The 15,347-nt window shown below is 33.4% G+C and overlaps 2 protein-coding genes across 2 annotated transcripts; one reads left to right on the top strand and one right to left on the bottom strand.

The window, feature by feature from the left end:
• Positions 1–1,543: 1,543 nt before the first annotated feature.
• LOC144854621 (decapping and exoribonuclease protein-like) lies at positions 1,544–2,768 on the bottom strand. The gene is made up of 3 exons (XM_078712555.1): positions 2,705–2,768; positions 2,152–2,374; positions 1,544–1,718 (listed from the first exon to the last, which is right to left on the bottom strand). Exons 1-3 carry the CDS (start codon positions 2,766–2,768, stop codon positions 1,544–1,546), a joined length of 462 nt encoding a protein of 153 aa, XP_078568681.1.
• Positions 2,769–14,341: 11,573 nt separating this feature from the next.
• Positions 14,342–15,171, top strand: LOC144854620 (uncharacterized). The gene is made up of 2 exons (XM_078712554.1): positions 14,342–14,385; positions 14,741–15,171. The coding sequence occupies exons 1-2, from the start codon at positions 14,358–14,360 to the stop codon at positions 15,169–15,171; spliced, it is 459 nt and encodes a 152-aa protein (XP_078568680.1). The 5' UTR covers positions 14,342–14,357.
• Positions 15,172–15,347: the final 176 nt, after the last annotated feature.

The raw sequence follows: 15,347 nt of genomic DNA, 5'->3' as shown, positions 1-15,347 counted from the left end.
TGCGGTATGTTACGTTTAGACGATATGGAGACACATGTGTGTACTTGGGTACATTATCGCGATTAAAGTGATGATGATGTGATGATGAAAGTTTCTAAAGGCTAGAAATGATTTTATATGCCTAGTAGTCTGGTAAACATTTGATGGGCTTTTCCCCAAGAACATGAAAACTCGTCTTGATATGATTATATGATAGGCTAGCTTTTCCGCAAATCAAACATTTAATGGATCATTGCGGAGAGTTAATTTGATTAATTATGCTCGGTACAGAAAAAATGTCGACCACTTCTCTATTGGTATGCTTCTGATTTATAAAGCACAGATTTTGAAAAATGTGAACAAATGGACCTACGTGTCACTGTCCAGCCTTTTTATAATAGATCTTACCTTAACCGCCTGTTATAATTTATATTTATGTGAATCTGATTATAATAAAATATAATATATGTGTGTGTATACGTAAAATGATGTATATATAAATATACATATAGGTTACATAATAATGTTGTATAAAACTAAAATTAAACAAATTCCCTTGTATACCAATCTTGTAAAAATTTATGACATGACTTTTCCTCCATGGTGCATGTTATCCCCTTCTTATCATTAAGACGTTTAAATAAATAAACAACACTAAAAGAAAAAAAAATAATATAACATGAAATTCAGAGGCTTTATTGATCATGTATCATAAGGCAGTTGGTTTCATTTTTATAGAAACGATGAGAGTTGGAAATAAGCTACTGTTAATAAAATTTTGAAGTATAACAATATTGCTAAGCACTTGGCGTTTCTAGAAATCTGAAAATTGTATTATTTTAGAGTATTTCATGATTATTATATTCTCGTATAGGCCTATTTTTACAGAACATGATAAACACAACTAGAGTACAAAGATAATATTGGTAAGTTATTTGGCAAACTCTTACAAGGATTAATAAGTAGGCCTAATATACAGAACACTGTAAAGTTTATTGTTGAAAAACTAAACCCACCAATCATAACTAAACACTGAGATTTACCGTACTAACCATGGATCGTCTTTTTTCACTAAATCCTTTACATGCTTTAAAAACCTGTCGCAGAAATTCATGCACACTTCCGGAAACCATATTTGTTTTTGCTATATAAAATTAGACAGGCGTTTTTTAGTATTACAGTCAGTGAAGTAGCTTTGCGTCAGTGTGTTGAGTAATTGGTAAGATGTTCGCCCTACTCTGACGTAATTTGTACTTTACTATATACATTGAGAATACTAAAACAATTGAGTAATTTTCGGGTGGGACTCGAACCCACAACCTCCATCAGTAGCCTGGTGGTCATACTTGGGCTCGACTCTAATCCCTAGTCAACAGCGCAAGCTCGGTGGTCTAGATGTATGAACGCCAAGCTGTACTTACTATAAAGTACAAATTACGTCAGAGTAGGGCAAAACATCTGAATAATTAGTGTTATTATAATCATTGTCATCGTCATCATCATCAACATCATTGGAATCATTGAACACAATCATGTTAGGTCAATGTAACAACTATAATTAAACCTAAATAATATCCCATCTTTTTAATTTTACCTTCTTATCTTTAGCTTGTTCAGGTAATTCCGAAGTTTGGTAATTCTTCACATCTTGAACAATACCATTTTCATCTCGAAACCCAACAAATATTCTCTGAATACCTAGCAGATAGGACTGCGCCCACCACCTCGATAATTTATACCTAAAAACACAAATAGTTTGGGGGTAATTGTAATATCACAAATGTATGTTTGATGAAGTGGAAGTTACACATTTTTCAGCTACATTATTTATTAACTATTAACTATTTCAGTGCAGTAACAACGGCGATGGATAAAAAAGAGAATAGAATGCATACAAACAATAACGTCAGTAGAAAATAAATACAACCATTGATTCAATAGTCATGTAGCTCGCTCTTTTAAGACAACTTCTTAAAGCAAAGTAATCAACAATTTTGTTAAATATCCATAAATATAAATATATAAATAAACATAACAATGATGTAGTTTCAACTTTTAGATATTAGAAAAAAAGACAAGAGCGGTTCCAGAATTTTAGAAACGGTGAGGAGCGCTAAATTGTCTGAAGCTAAATTTAGAAATTGAATTATAGCTCCAGCTGGTCGACCTTACCTTTTAAATTTGTAATCTTCCCTTTCAACGGTTGGGTCAAAAACTTTGTATGTTTTTAATTCCACATAATTAGATGGAGGTTGAAGCTGAACATCATCGATACAGCAATCGACCTCTCCACTATACATCAGTGAGTGATCATTTATGTCACTCTGAACAACGCTGAAGTAAGCTTCATTGTTATTTAAAGCTTCATTAGTATCCGGCGGTTGCTTCCCATCAACTGTACAAATTATTTAAATAATGTTATATGAATTTATATTTAAACACGTAAAATACATCTATTAGTACTATTTAGCTTACTATTACTCAATTGTCTTAATTGTAATCCTAAGAGCAAACTTTCTGTATTCCAGGAAGCCGGGCTGAATTCTTTAAAATAATAATATATAATTATATGTAGACGTGGAACGACTCAACAAGAAGCTTGCAAAGGCAGACGAAAATATCAAATAAGATTATACAAGGAAACAAGAAGGAAGATCATTGTCATTGACAGATAAAATAGGACATGATATTAAATATGACAGATATAAATTATTACAAAACATACCACTTGTCATATATTGCTCAAATTTATACCCCCAGTACGCAATTTCTTTTTCCTTGCCTGACATATTTTTCAGAAATGCTGCCTTATTTTCTGTTGACACTTGATTTATGTAATAAGTGCCGCGGAATAAGGTGACGGCCATAATCCATTCTGCTTCACTCAAATAAGGTGTACACATGATTGTCGTGAAATGTCCTCGGCAACCAACAAAATCCGTATCCAAACTATTTCAAACAAGAATAAAAACAAATAATATCAAGAAAGTGAATGACAATAATGATCAAAAGGACAACCACTTCTTTGCTGGTCACTGGAAATTATGTGTGCTATGTTGGCATCGCGTGTTATCGATGCACAGTGTAATGATAGTGTACATCTACCGTACGAGAAATTGTAATTTAAAATTAATATTTTTAATAAACCATCAAATTTGGCAAAAGAAATAGGCCTAATATTTTTGAATGATTTCTAATATTTGAATTGAACAAAAATAAATAATTTTTAATTTTTCTATATTCCTGAATATTTTAACATCGGCAGTGTAACATAAAATGGATTATACGTAGACCAATTTGTGCTTCGGGCTAAATCAACATTTGGTATCCGTCTCAAGCTCTGTCTACACTATCAAACTAGTTTGACAAAAAAGTGCGATGTACCCAAATATTGTAGTGATATGCTTAAATATGGTAGTGATATGACATCATCATGTCCATATGGGCACATCACATTTTGTTGTCACATAAAGTTTGATAGTGTAGACAGAGCTTAAGATAAGCTAACTCGAATATATAAACATTAAATTAAACCGACACTGAGACCAAACTCTAAAAATCAATTTTCATACCTTTTTATTTTATCATTTGTCGACTCTAACTTAAAAAGATCCTTCTTTCTTAAAATCCAATTCATGATGTTATCGAGTCCTTCTTTTAAATCATGTTCCTTAAATTGTTCGTACCCATGTCGCAAATTATAATTCATCTTATCCTCAGGCGTATAGAGATACATTAACATGGATTTATCATCTATCAAGAATTCACGGTTCACATTCATTGAAAAATATCCCATTTCTGTTGGTTTATGATCATCAATAGGGAATGGTTGATTGAACTTTGAAATTGGATGTATGTTTAGTACGTCCGCACCTCCATCATCTGTAGATGAATCCCGGGCAGCAGTGGCCATTTTCTATGTTCCTAACAAAACAACAGCAGTTTAAATCTGGTCATTTAGGTATACCGTAAAACCTTTTTTTTTAAACTCTTGTGTGGTATTCTTTTCAAGATGGGCGTCTTCTCAAAGTTTGAGAGCCTCCCTGTCAATTTTTTACATATTTTCCAATGAAGCAGACAAGAAGATACAAGATGCAATCAACGTACCATTTGGAAATCAATAAATATAGTAAAATAAATATATGGGGCTTGGTTGCTGAGATAAAGTTGTAATGTCATTAATATATTTGATGTATTATAAAGACGATCATTCCAGTTCTTTTTATATTTTGGTTTGCTTTGGCCAGTGTAATATCTTCTGATATACGTTGACGGTTGTTTTACATTAAAACAAGTAATACATTTATATTGTTGGATATATATGAGCTTTATTGAATTGAACTAATGTTGCTTGTCCGAAGACTGGGGAGAATATGATAATCTATTAACTGTTCACGGAGTTGGTATATTGTGGAATTTATAATTGCTCTAATGGGATTTCTAATGTTGCTGTCCAGTGGTCCAATTTGCCCTAGCTTTCACTGAGGTGAAGGTGATGTATGACAGCCAGTCTCTCTTTTTTTTGTTCCGTTGTTTCCTTACTTCGGGATCTTGTAACATTCGTTTTTACTTTGGCCAGTCTCTCTTTTTTGCCGTTGTTTCCTTACTTCGAGATCTTGTAACATTCGTTTTTACTTTGGCCAGTCTCTCTTTTCTTTGTTCCGTTGTTTCCTTATTTCGGGATCTTGTAACATTCATTCTTAATTTGGCCAGTCTCTCTTTTTTTCCGTTGTTTCCTTACTTCGGGATCTTGTAACATTCGTTTTTACTTTGGCCAGTCTCTCTTTTTTTTGTTCCGTTGTTTCCTTATTTCGGGATCTTGTAACATTCATTCTTAATTTGGAAAGTCTCTCCTTTTTTCCGTTGTTTCCTTACTTCGGGATCTTGTAACATTCGTTTTTACTTTGGCCAGTCTCTCTTTTTTTTTGTTCCGTTGTTTCCTTATTTCGGGATCTTGTAACATTCATTCTTAATTTGGCCAGTCTCTCTTTTTTTCCGTTGTTTCCTTACTTCGAGATCTTGTAACATTCGTTTTTACTTTGGCCAGTCTCTCATTTTTTGTTCCGTTGTTTCCTTATTTCGGGATCTTGTAACATTCGTTTTTAGTTTGGCCAGTCTCTCTTTTTTTTGCTCCGTCGTTTCTTTACTTCGGGATCTTGTAACATTCGTTTTTACTTTGCCCAGTCTCTCTTTTTTTTGTTCCGTTGTTTCCTTACTTCGGGATCTTTTAGCATTCGTATTTACTTTGGTTAGTCTCTCTCTCATGACCTCGATTCTTTTCTCCGTTAATCTGCGCTTTTCTTTTTTGTTCGAGGCATTTTTTAAAGTATAAAACAAAATATTTCTCAGTAGTGTGTATGATAATAGTCATTAAACAGGCGCGCACAACGTTGTTCTCTGTAATTAATAACTCTCTTTGTTACGTTCGTTCTTCATCGTAGTCGGCTTGGTATGCCGTGCATTGTTATGCAAATAAGATTGTGCAGGTGTACTGGGACTGGCATGTTCTGTAAGTATATACCTATGTACAGAATGAAACAAGGAAGGACACATACTGGTACTAATCAAACCACGATCTCATATTGGTCAGAAGGAGTTATCAGACATTGGCATGCTTAAGGTGGAAAGTAGAGTAAAATTTCTCAGGCTTTGTAATGTTCATAAAATTGTCAATAACAATGCAGCTCCATATCTATCTGAACATTTCTCACGGACATCCACAATCCACACACATAACACACGCCAACGTAATGTTAATCTGGTTTTACCTCTACTTAAAGGAAATAAACAGTCTCATTCTACTTTTTTCTTCTCTGCTATCAAAGACTGGAACGCTCTTCCATCTAACTTAAAATTAATTTCCAACATAACTACCTTCAAATCTCATATTAAAAAACATTTTGAACGCAATATTTAATATTTATAACAATTTTGATAACTATAATGGTCTTGATGACGTGCAATCTTCTCATTACTTGTTTGTTTTCTCTTTTAATTTTTCTGTTTTTCTGGGCTTTATTTTTTATGTATATTTATATATATATTTTTTATTAATGTTGTATTTTTTATTGTTTGTTATGTGCAATTTGGACCCCATTGGAAATGGGCTGGTTTTCCGGCCTAATGGGTGTTCCTGATGCTCGTTATTTTGTCTTTTGTCTGTTTTTTTTAATGTTGAGCATCAAATAAATTCAATCAATCAATTCAATCAACTAACAATAGATAAATTTGCATAACAAGAGAACAGCAACGCGAAAAACAAACGGGTGAATTTGAAAAGAAATAGATTTTTTAAAGCTACTCGTATCAAAAAACATGTAAATCAAATTATGTTTTGAAAATTACAAATCACAATTTATAACTCTTGCCTCTTATACAAAAATGATGTTTTTTAGAAAAGTAGTTCTCGAGAAAATGAAATTTCAGTACACTTGTTACTTTAAGACTGCTCACCGGCTTTTGAAAATTGTCTCCTATCTTTTAACACTGGTCTGAAAATAATATAATTTTTGTTATTTGTGAAGTTATTAATAAACAAATTTTCTTGATTTTCAATAGGCATGGTCTGACAGTATATACCTATCTACACCGACAAATTCAGAATGATAACTTGAAAACTGTAGGCGCTGTGCTAACAAATAAACATACAAACTAGCCTTCGCGCATAGGGCGATACTTGGCCAAATCAAAATTGGCCTCCTGACCTTGACCCGATTTTTACCAAAAGTGTATGCTTATGCTGTGTGATGTAGGCTAATTCAATTAATTCAATCATGTGTATACGAGTTTGGTGTAAAGGTTATGTAACCAGCCTTTCAACTAACAATAGCATCAGTCGACTAACAATAGAACAGCAACGCGAAAAACACACAGGTGAATTTGAAAAAAAAAATAGGTTGAAAGACCACTTTCAACTACATGAGTTGGATAAAGTTATGCGACAGAAAGATGATCAAGCTTTTGCCGAAATGCTTTGTCGAATCAGAGTTGGCAAACAAACTGACGATGATATTGAAATGCTGAAATCCCGAGTGATATCTGCAGAAGACGAAAACTATCCGGAAGATGCCCTGCATGTATATGCTTTAAATCGTGATGTTGATGAAAGAAATGAGAGAAAACTGGAATGTCTTGCACCGCTTGAAGAACAACGAATTCGTATCTTCGCGTCGGATGACAAATGTGACAGCACAGGTCTGGTGAATTTACAGATATTGCATCTTCTAAAAAACGTTCCGAGACAGTGGGATTGCACACAGTGTTGATTCTAGCTGAAGGAGCACGAGTCATGCTGACATATAACGTTGACACAGCAGATGGCTTGGTAAATGGCGTTATAGGAACGGTTACATAAGTTGTAAAAAACGACAAAGGGAAGGTACTAACTGTTCTTGTTTGCTTTGATAATGAGCAAGTTGTACTAAAGGCGAGATCTACAAGCCAATGGAAAGACATAAACCCGCAGTTCCAATTAAGCGCCATGAAGGTAAATTTAATAAAGGTGCACAGATTGCCCGGAGGCAGTTTCCTTTGACGTTAGCGTGGGCTGTGACAATTCATAAATGTCAAGGATGAATCAAATAGAAAGACTTACAAGGACAAGTAGATACAAACACAATAACAAACCATCCTGCCAAAAACAAAAAAAAAATGGAAACAAATTGTGGAAAGCGTAATGTCGCAAGACGGAAAACGTTAACAGAGAGGGAGAGAAGGACTCACTGTTGATCAGATTGTTGTTAGTATGAAAAATTCCAGACGGTTTGGACAAGGACAAGGGCTCTTTATCACAGATTTTGATGAGACAGGAATTAGAACCAGCCAAAAAATAGAAACAGAAATGAATGAAATGCGTGATCAATTGGTGCATTCTATTCCAAAGCCAAACATTGTCAAACTTCCGAAACCTGAATGGATCACACTTGTAGCTGAATCTTGAGCTAAAGCAGGTGTACATGCTATTGTCTGCTTATTTGATGCTTTATTAATGCTATTTAAGCATTTTCAAATAATTATAGCTAATCATTTGCTATATTATGCTATTATGTGCTCTAAACAATCCTGCGCCTGAGTGGAGTGTCATTAACAGAGTTCATGAAGCGGAATGGCTTTAAGCAGTATGTGTGCAGTGCGACAACTAATGACGGATCTTTGTTAGATCATATTTACTTTAACAGATATGATAGTAATTTGAATGGTACTGTTCAAATTCATGTGCATGATGTGTATTACTCAGACCATGACGCAGTATTCTTATCGACAAACTGTTTATGAAGACTGATATTTGATCTGATATGTAATATAATAATAATACAGAATAATATCCGCCAAGTCACATGCTATGATATGCACTTGATTTCGAGGTCGATATGTGAAATAAAACCGAAGTTTTTGCGAATTATGTGTTTTGACCTTATTGTATTGTAGTAATTTGGAGTCATTCGAATCAAAAGCGTGTGTAAGCGATTTTGGTGTAAATGTTATGTAACAAGCCTTTCAACTAACAATAGCTTCAGTCGACTAACAATAGAACAGCAACGCGAAAAATACACGGATGAATTTGAATAGAAATATTTTTTTTAAACTACTCGCATCAAAAACCTGTATATTAAATCTAATTACGTTTTAAAATTACAAATCACAAATTATAACTCTTGCCTCTTGTACAAAAATGAAGTTTTTTGGACAAGTAGTTCTCGAGAAAATGCAATTTTAGTTTACTTGTTACTTTAAGACTGCTTACCGGCTTGTGAAAATTCTGTCCTATCTTTTAACACTAGCAGGTCTGAAAATAATTCTAAAAAGTGATCCAGAATTGGGACCGTGGTCCGGATTTTCACCAAAATTGGCGACATGTAAATACTATACTTGGCAAAATCGCAGAACAATACACATTAATACAAAAACAACTCGGAGCAGGAAGAACATTTTCTACATAAGAATAAGATATTTCCTCTAATACATAAAGATCTATTATTGTGGTATATCTTTTATAAAATAGTAACGAAGGTTATTAACATTACGAAGATACGTTTTATGTGGTGATAGTTTTAGCACCATTTGGGGATATTTTTGGACACATTTTTGCCAAATAAATGTTTTTAATGATTACAGTAGGCCTACCTTTCATTGTCATACACATTGAGCAGATCATTGCTCGCGCCCACAACGTCGTTTTTACAAAATTATCTTTAGTATCTAGAGCTAGATAATTTTGTGAATAATTTTAAATGAGATATATTTTTACAAACCTTTTAAGTTTTCGTCTTGACGAAAAAAATAGCCAAAATATAACGGTAGTAGTCCAAACAAAAAATAAATGCGGTTACCAATGATGATGCAAACATTTTATATTCAGTTTGTTAAATGATGCATACATAATTATACCTTGGGAAATTCCAAAATATTTGCGATTTAAAATAACAATCAAACGGGAAATATACCACACAGGAGGAAAGGAGAAAAGTCCTTGTTCACTTCCTCGAATTTGAAATTTGCACAATAACAACGGTTATTAGAATATTACAAGAATAACTAGGCTGATTTATAAAATGTATATGTTGACGTTGCATGTTTGCTATTCAGTAACCTAGGCATTCAATGATTTTTGATTAGCACACGGTTCAATATGTTTTACAATGCTACCAACGCTTTGATTAACGCAATAGCATACTCGTATTGGACCTTTTTATATTTTACAACTTTGGGAATATATAATAGTATCAATAGTTAAATATGAAGATATGAGTAACATTTGGAACATTTCAAAACGCCTAATATTGTTGATGAAATCGTATTTGGTTTCAATATTGTGAAAAACAAAGGATAAGAAGAAAGATAAACCAATTCTAACTAGTATAGCCACTTGCTAGCAGGCCCTTGCTTGGCCAGAACAATTAGGCCTACTGAAAGAAAATGAGTGTTCAATTTCAGTGTGTACTGATGTTTGGAATAATCACGACTGATGCCGGAGTTATAAAATTCATAAATTGTAAAAATTAAAGATATATTATGTTCTTTCGGAGTTAATTGTAAGCTATTTTCTGATTCTTACATAGAAACAAATCGCACAAACTTACATAAGATACTGACAACCATCTTATAATAATTCTTATGAGCTGAATGGTGATAATTCTACTATATCGAAATCCTCATAATAGGAGGCGACGTGCACAACTTCACGTAAATTTCTATGTTGACAAATTTATGAAATGATATGAATACCTAACTAGATGTTTTCTCTCATATCTTCTACCTTTATTCATCAATATCATAATTTGTTTATACATCAGAGGGAAGGTAAGAAGAAATTATGATTCGACGAAAATGCTTTATTTGATCGGTTTTGTTACTTTACGTTCCGAATAATATCCCTTTTACACCGCCAGTAAAAATGCGGAGTTGATCCGGAATTGTATAACCCGAGTCGTACCCGGGACGCAAAAATGCGGAAATGTAGGCCGGTGTAAACGACGTAAAAAGTTACCCGGGTCGCTGAATCACCCGGGTAAGTGATGCGGAATGTATTCAGCGTCACGTCAACCCGGGACGCAACCGGGATGAACCCGTGTTTGCGGTTTGTTTATTCGCTCATTTATTAAATAAAACTTATGGTTATTTATTATTCATTTTTATTTCAAGATATTATTCTTTACGGGTAGACTCAATTTTTGTGTGTATTGCCATAAAACACAATTGTAGGAGGTATAATGAGCAGACCATTACTAGGGTCTCTCTTCGTGCGTGAGAGGGCGATATTTCGAATGATCTAGAACATTTACACGGGTTGGTATTTTGCAGTTTAAATACACGAAACCCGTGTCATTCCCGGGTTAATGAATCGACAGGTGTGAAATGGAAATTTATCCGGACACGACCCGGGTTTGTTATAAGCTCGGCGGTGTAAAAGGGGTATAAGCATTATCAAAGGAGAAGATAATGGTAAGCAACTATTTTCAGAAACTCATCAGAATCATGATTATGTAGCAGGCCAATGTCACTTTGAACATCTCTGTCAAGCATAACAAGTAGTAGTGGAGGATTCAGCAAACTTAGTTACACTTAAGTCTTATCTGTCGTTCTCCTATATATGAAACCAGAACGCCTGATCGATATCCGATCACATTTACCACTAAGCTAATTTCACTAATTGTATTATGTACACAAATTCAAACTTCAATCAATAATGTTAAGTGATTGACTGATGAAAAGAGAAACAATTCAAACAATTATTTTACATCAACATCATTAAATCTAGTTTTAATCCCACTTCCATCATTCCATCAAAGCCTTATCGTACAAAATTATTCTATAATATTTAGCTATGTATTCATACTTTTTCTGTTTAACGGAAAGGATGATGGCGACGTTAAATTCTTGGCGCCGTCGTAAAGTGAATGTAATTTTAGTGAGGTGTCGACGTGTCGCAGCATGGATTGGCGATTTAATATACCGTGAAACCTCGCAAAGTAGCCATTTGGGAGTAGAGAGAGATTATTTAGAGTGTTAGGTTTAGTATATTTAGGAAGTAGATCAGCTATCTTTGCAAAAAATAATGCGACCCGGTAGCATTATTGATTATTGAATTTTGTGGCTTTGCACATGAATACATTTTCTGGGCGCCCGGTCTATATGGTAGTGATATGCTTAAATGGTAGTGATGTGACATCATCATGTCCATAATGGGCACATTACATTTTTCACATAAAGTTTGATAGTGTAGGCCTAGACAGAGCTTTAGAACTCTCAAATTTTTAAAAATAAAATAGTAAAATCGATACCAGCATGGATTGGCGATTTAATTCCAACATAACATTCAGTTTTCAGGGCCAAAATATTGGAACAACTTACCCAAACACATAACTGAATCGCCAACAAAAAAACATTTCACTTTTAAGCTAAAAGGCATCTATTATCCACATATAATCACTGAATCCTAAATAATATTAATTCAAATTTCATTGATATTTTCAATCGGTTTTTTTTGTTTACTTTGGTTTTTTTTATGTTCTTTTGATATTTTTTATTTTTTGGCAGCCCACCACAAGTTTACACTTTCTGGGGTTCGCCTCTCTTATTTAAAATTGTTTTTTTACAAACACTGTTAATAGAAAAGAGAAGAGAAATAAATGTTCTGAAACTCAACTCAACTCAACCAGCATCTTATATTTTTAAAAAATAATGCTATAGGCCTATTCCACAAATAGTACACAACTTATGATTTGAAAAATTTTCTCCTGCCATTTACTGTATGTGATCATACTCATAGTCTATTATCATATCACAATAAATGTGATTTAGGTATGTTATTGGAAATGTAAATTAATGTCTTTAGGCTTACTACTATGAGTTAATAGGCCTAATAGTATAATTATTTCCAATTTATTGTTTGAAGGTTTGCATGGCGAAATCAAATGTTGATATAAGTTGTGGACGTGTCGCAGCATGGATTGGCGATTTAATATACCGTGAAACCTCGAAAAGTAGCCCATCTGGGAGTTGAGAGAGATTATTTAGAGTGTTAGGTTTAGTATATTTAGGAAGTAGATCTGCTATCTTTGCAATTATTTATAATAATGCGGTAAATCACGTATGTTAGTTCTGAAAAAGAACTGTTGAGTTTCTCGAAGATCAATATTCTTTGATCGTCCTCAGAAGTGAGAATGCATATTTTCAATTTACAATAAAACTTAAGATAAACTTTTTGACCAACAGTAGGATTTATTCTTTCTCTATTTAAGGTGTTTATTTGTTTTCATTGTATAATGCACAAACATGATTCTACAGTCATAAGATCTCGATAAAAAAATAATAATGTAGCCGTAGGCCTGATATTTACAGGCTACATAATAAATAGGCTAAAGTTAATCACTTCTGCAGAAAAAAATGAAACAAATTAATGTTTCCTTTATAAAAAGACAAACAAATGGTTAAATTCAACTAAAAACCCATTGGCTGGCAGCTAATTTGACTATTTTTTGGCTTTAAATTACTGATTTTTTTCAGGTAAATAATTTGTTTTTCGATTTTTGATCAAAAAACAACAACATTTGGAACAATTGCTTTTTTCAGGATGACAATATTATTTAATAGGTCTACAAAATAGATTAAAATTAATGGCAGTACTTTGGATTGCTACAAAGAAACCGAGATTACAGCACATTTGTTGGTATCTTAAATATATTAATATGATGCGTTAAGAGTTTAATTCGCATAGTTTCTTTCTACACTCCATTATAATTACTTTAACAATACAGATAGGCCCTATACACAACATTTTAAAACTTTGTTTTCATTAGATACATAAAAATTTATCAGTATAATATATTTAGTTTCATTAATCTTTAATTAAATTAATTTTTTTTTCATATACGTTTTTTTTTCTTTCACTATATCTTAGTTAAAACACGACATTATCACCAAACTATCACAAAAAGAACAGATTAATAGTATTTGTTATTTAACATCTCAGTAGCAAAACTATACCAAGACAATTACATCTAATCATAAATATCTATAATTAATAATGCGCTGATGGTTACAACATAATCATTTATTGTTTGTACTATTTTTTTTCTTCTGTTATTCTGTTTTCCCCCTGTTTTTCTTCTTTTTTTCCCTTCGCTTTATAATAAGGACAGAACGTACCATTCATTATTTCTTAGGTGAGGACCCATTTCCTAAGAAGACAAGAAGAAAATACACTTCTTTGAAAATTATTGTTTTTAACGAGTTCAGTTTAAAAACGGTAAACCAATCAACAATATATTAGTATCATGTCAATTATTCCAAATAATTGTTTAATGGTGAATATAGCGTAATTACTTTTTTTAATTTTATTAATTTTCAGTATAATTTTTATTTTTTAACTACTGTACCTTTCACACGCGCGGTCCGTTCCTAAAATAAACAAAAAACTAAAATGGCTATGACTAATGGCCAACTTAAGCTCCAGTCCTACTATCTGTTTTTTTCTTCCGTCTTCCAAAGGGACACTGTATTGATTGATGGAAAGTGCCTGTTTCCAATCACCTTTAGGGTCAAATCTATTATTTTAACTGCTCTCTTGTGTATAAAAGAGAAAAAATAGTTGAAACCATGTTGCTGCAAGGTGAACTTATCGTAAACCCGGAAATTACTTGACCGCGAAGAATTGAAATTGAGTAGAAAATCTACTGTTGAAATCATAAATGTTGTTAAAAAACTCTTTATAATATCTTCCTAAGATAGAAATATGGAAAAATAGCGTCGAACTGAACACTAATGTTATCAAATCTACGTTTCGCGGTACATCTGAGATAGATAAGGCGGAGATTTGTACCGAAGTTTTTGCATTGTGCTCGCCTGTCAGAATTATTTGTCTTTGCTTTGCGTCCCGAATGAGCATTATCAAAGCAGGAGATAATGGTAAGCCACCAAATCTTTAATGTTCAGAAACGCGTCAGATTCATGATTATGTAGCAGGCCAAAAATGTCACTTTGAACATCTCTGTCAAGCATATCAAGTGGTGGTGGATTCGTCAAAAAAGGGTTTCGGACGATAAAGCAGAACGCCTGGTCGATAGCCGATCACCACTAACCTAATCCCACCAACAATTGCATTATATACCAAAATTCAAAAACACTTCAATCACAAGAATTTGATCGACTGATGAGAATAAATTCAAGCATCTAAACAAAATCTAATCGTGCCACCAATGTCCCCCCCCCCCCCGCCTGACGTTTGTTTTAAAAAAATACTATTTGATTTCTACTTTTATAGAATGTCTAAATTTCATATACAAGTCGTCTGTGTACAGTGTACATTATTTATCTGACTTGTCGACAGAATCTTGGCTGGATCTAAAGGCCAACTGCAAGGCATCTCATGGTTATCTTATGTGCATCACTACGTCTGGTGAGTTGCAGTTTGTTCTGGGTCATCTTAAAGCGAGATGTAGCGGTGATAAGTTCGGAATTGGATTATCGTGTCAACCTCGTTTGTCAAGAAACGTTGATGCGAACTGGAAATGTGAGGGAGACGGTACTATGTTGAACACCCAGATGATACCATGGCAAGGTACGAATCCAAACACCTCTAATGGTACTTATGCAGGGACGAGACTGCACTTGAATTCGGATAGCCTAAAAGATATTGATGGCACGGATGTATTTCGGAACGTAAACAATGGATATGTGAATATGGTATGTTGATTTTGTCTTATTGCTTATGCATTTTAAACAGTTTGAGCAGGTAATTATTCTTACTGTTTATTCGTCTATGCATTCACACTTTTTCTGTTTAACAGAAATATGGCCCCGTTAAATTCTTTTACAATTTGGCGTCAGTGAATGTAATTTTAGTGTGGTGTAATTATTAGTGTCGATAA

The sequence above is a fragment of the Antedon bifida genome, chromosome 10 (genome assembly GCF_963402885.1).
Source record: "Antedon bifida chromosome 10, ecAntBifi1.1, whole genome shotgun sequence".
In the NCBI taxonomy this organism is placed as follows: Eukaryota; Metazoa; Echinodermata; class Crinoidea; order Comatulida; family Antedonidae; genus Antedon; species Antedon bifida.
Note: the sequence above shows the minus strand (reverse complement) of the source record. Positions and strands in the feature narration are given on the sequence as shown.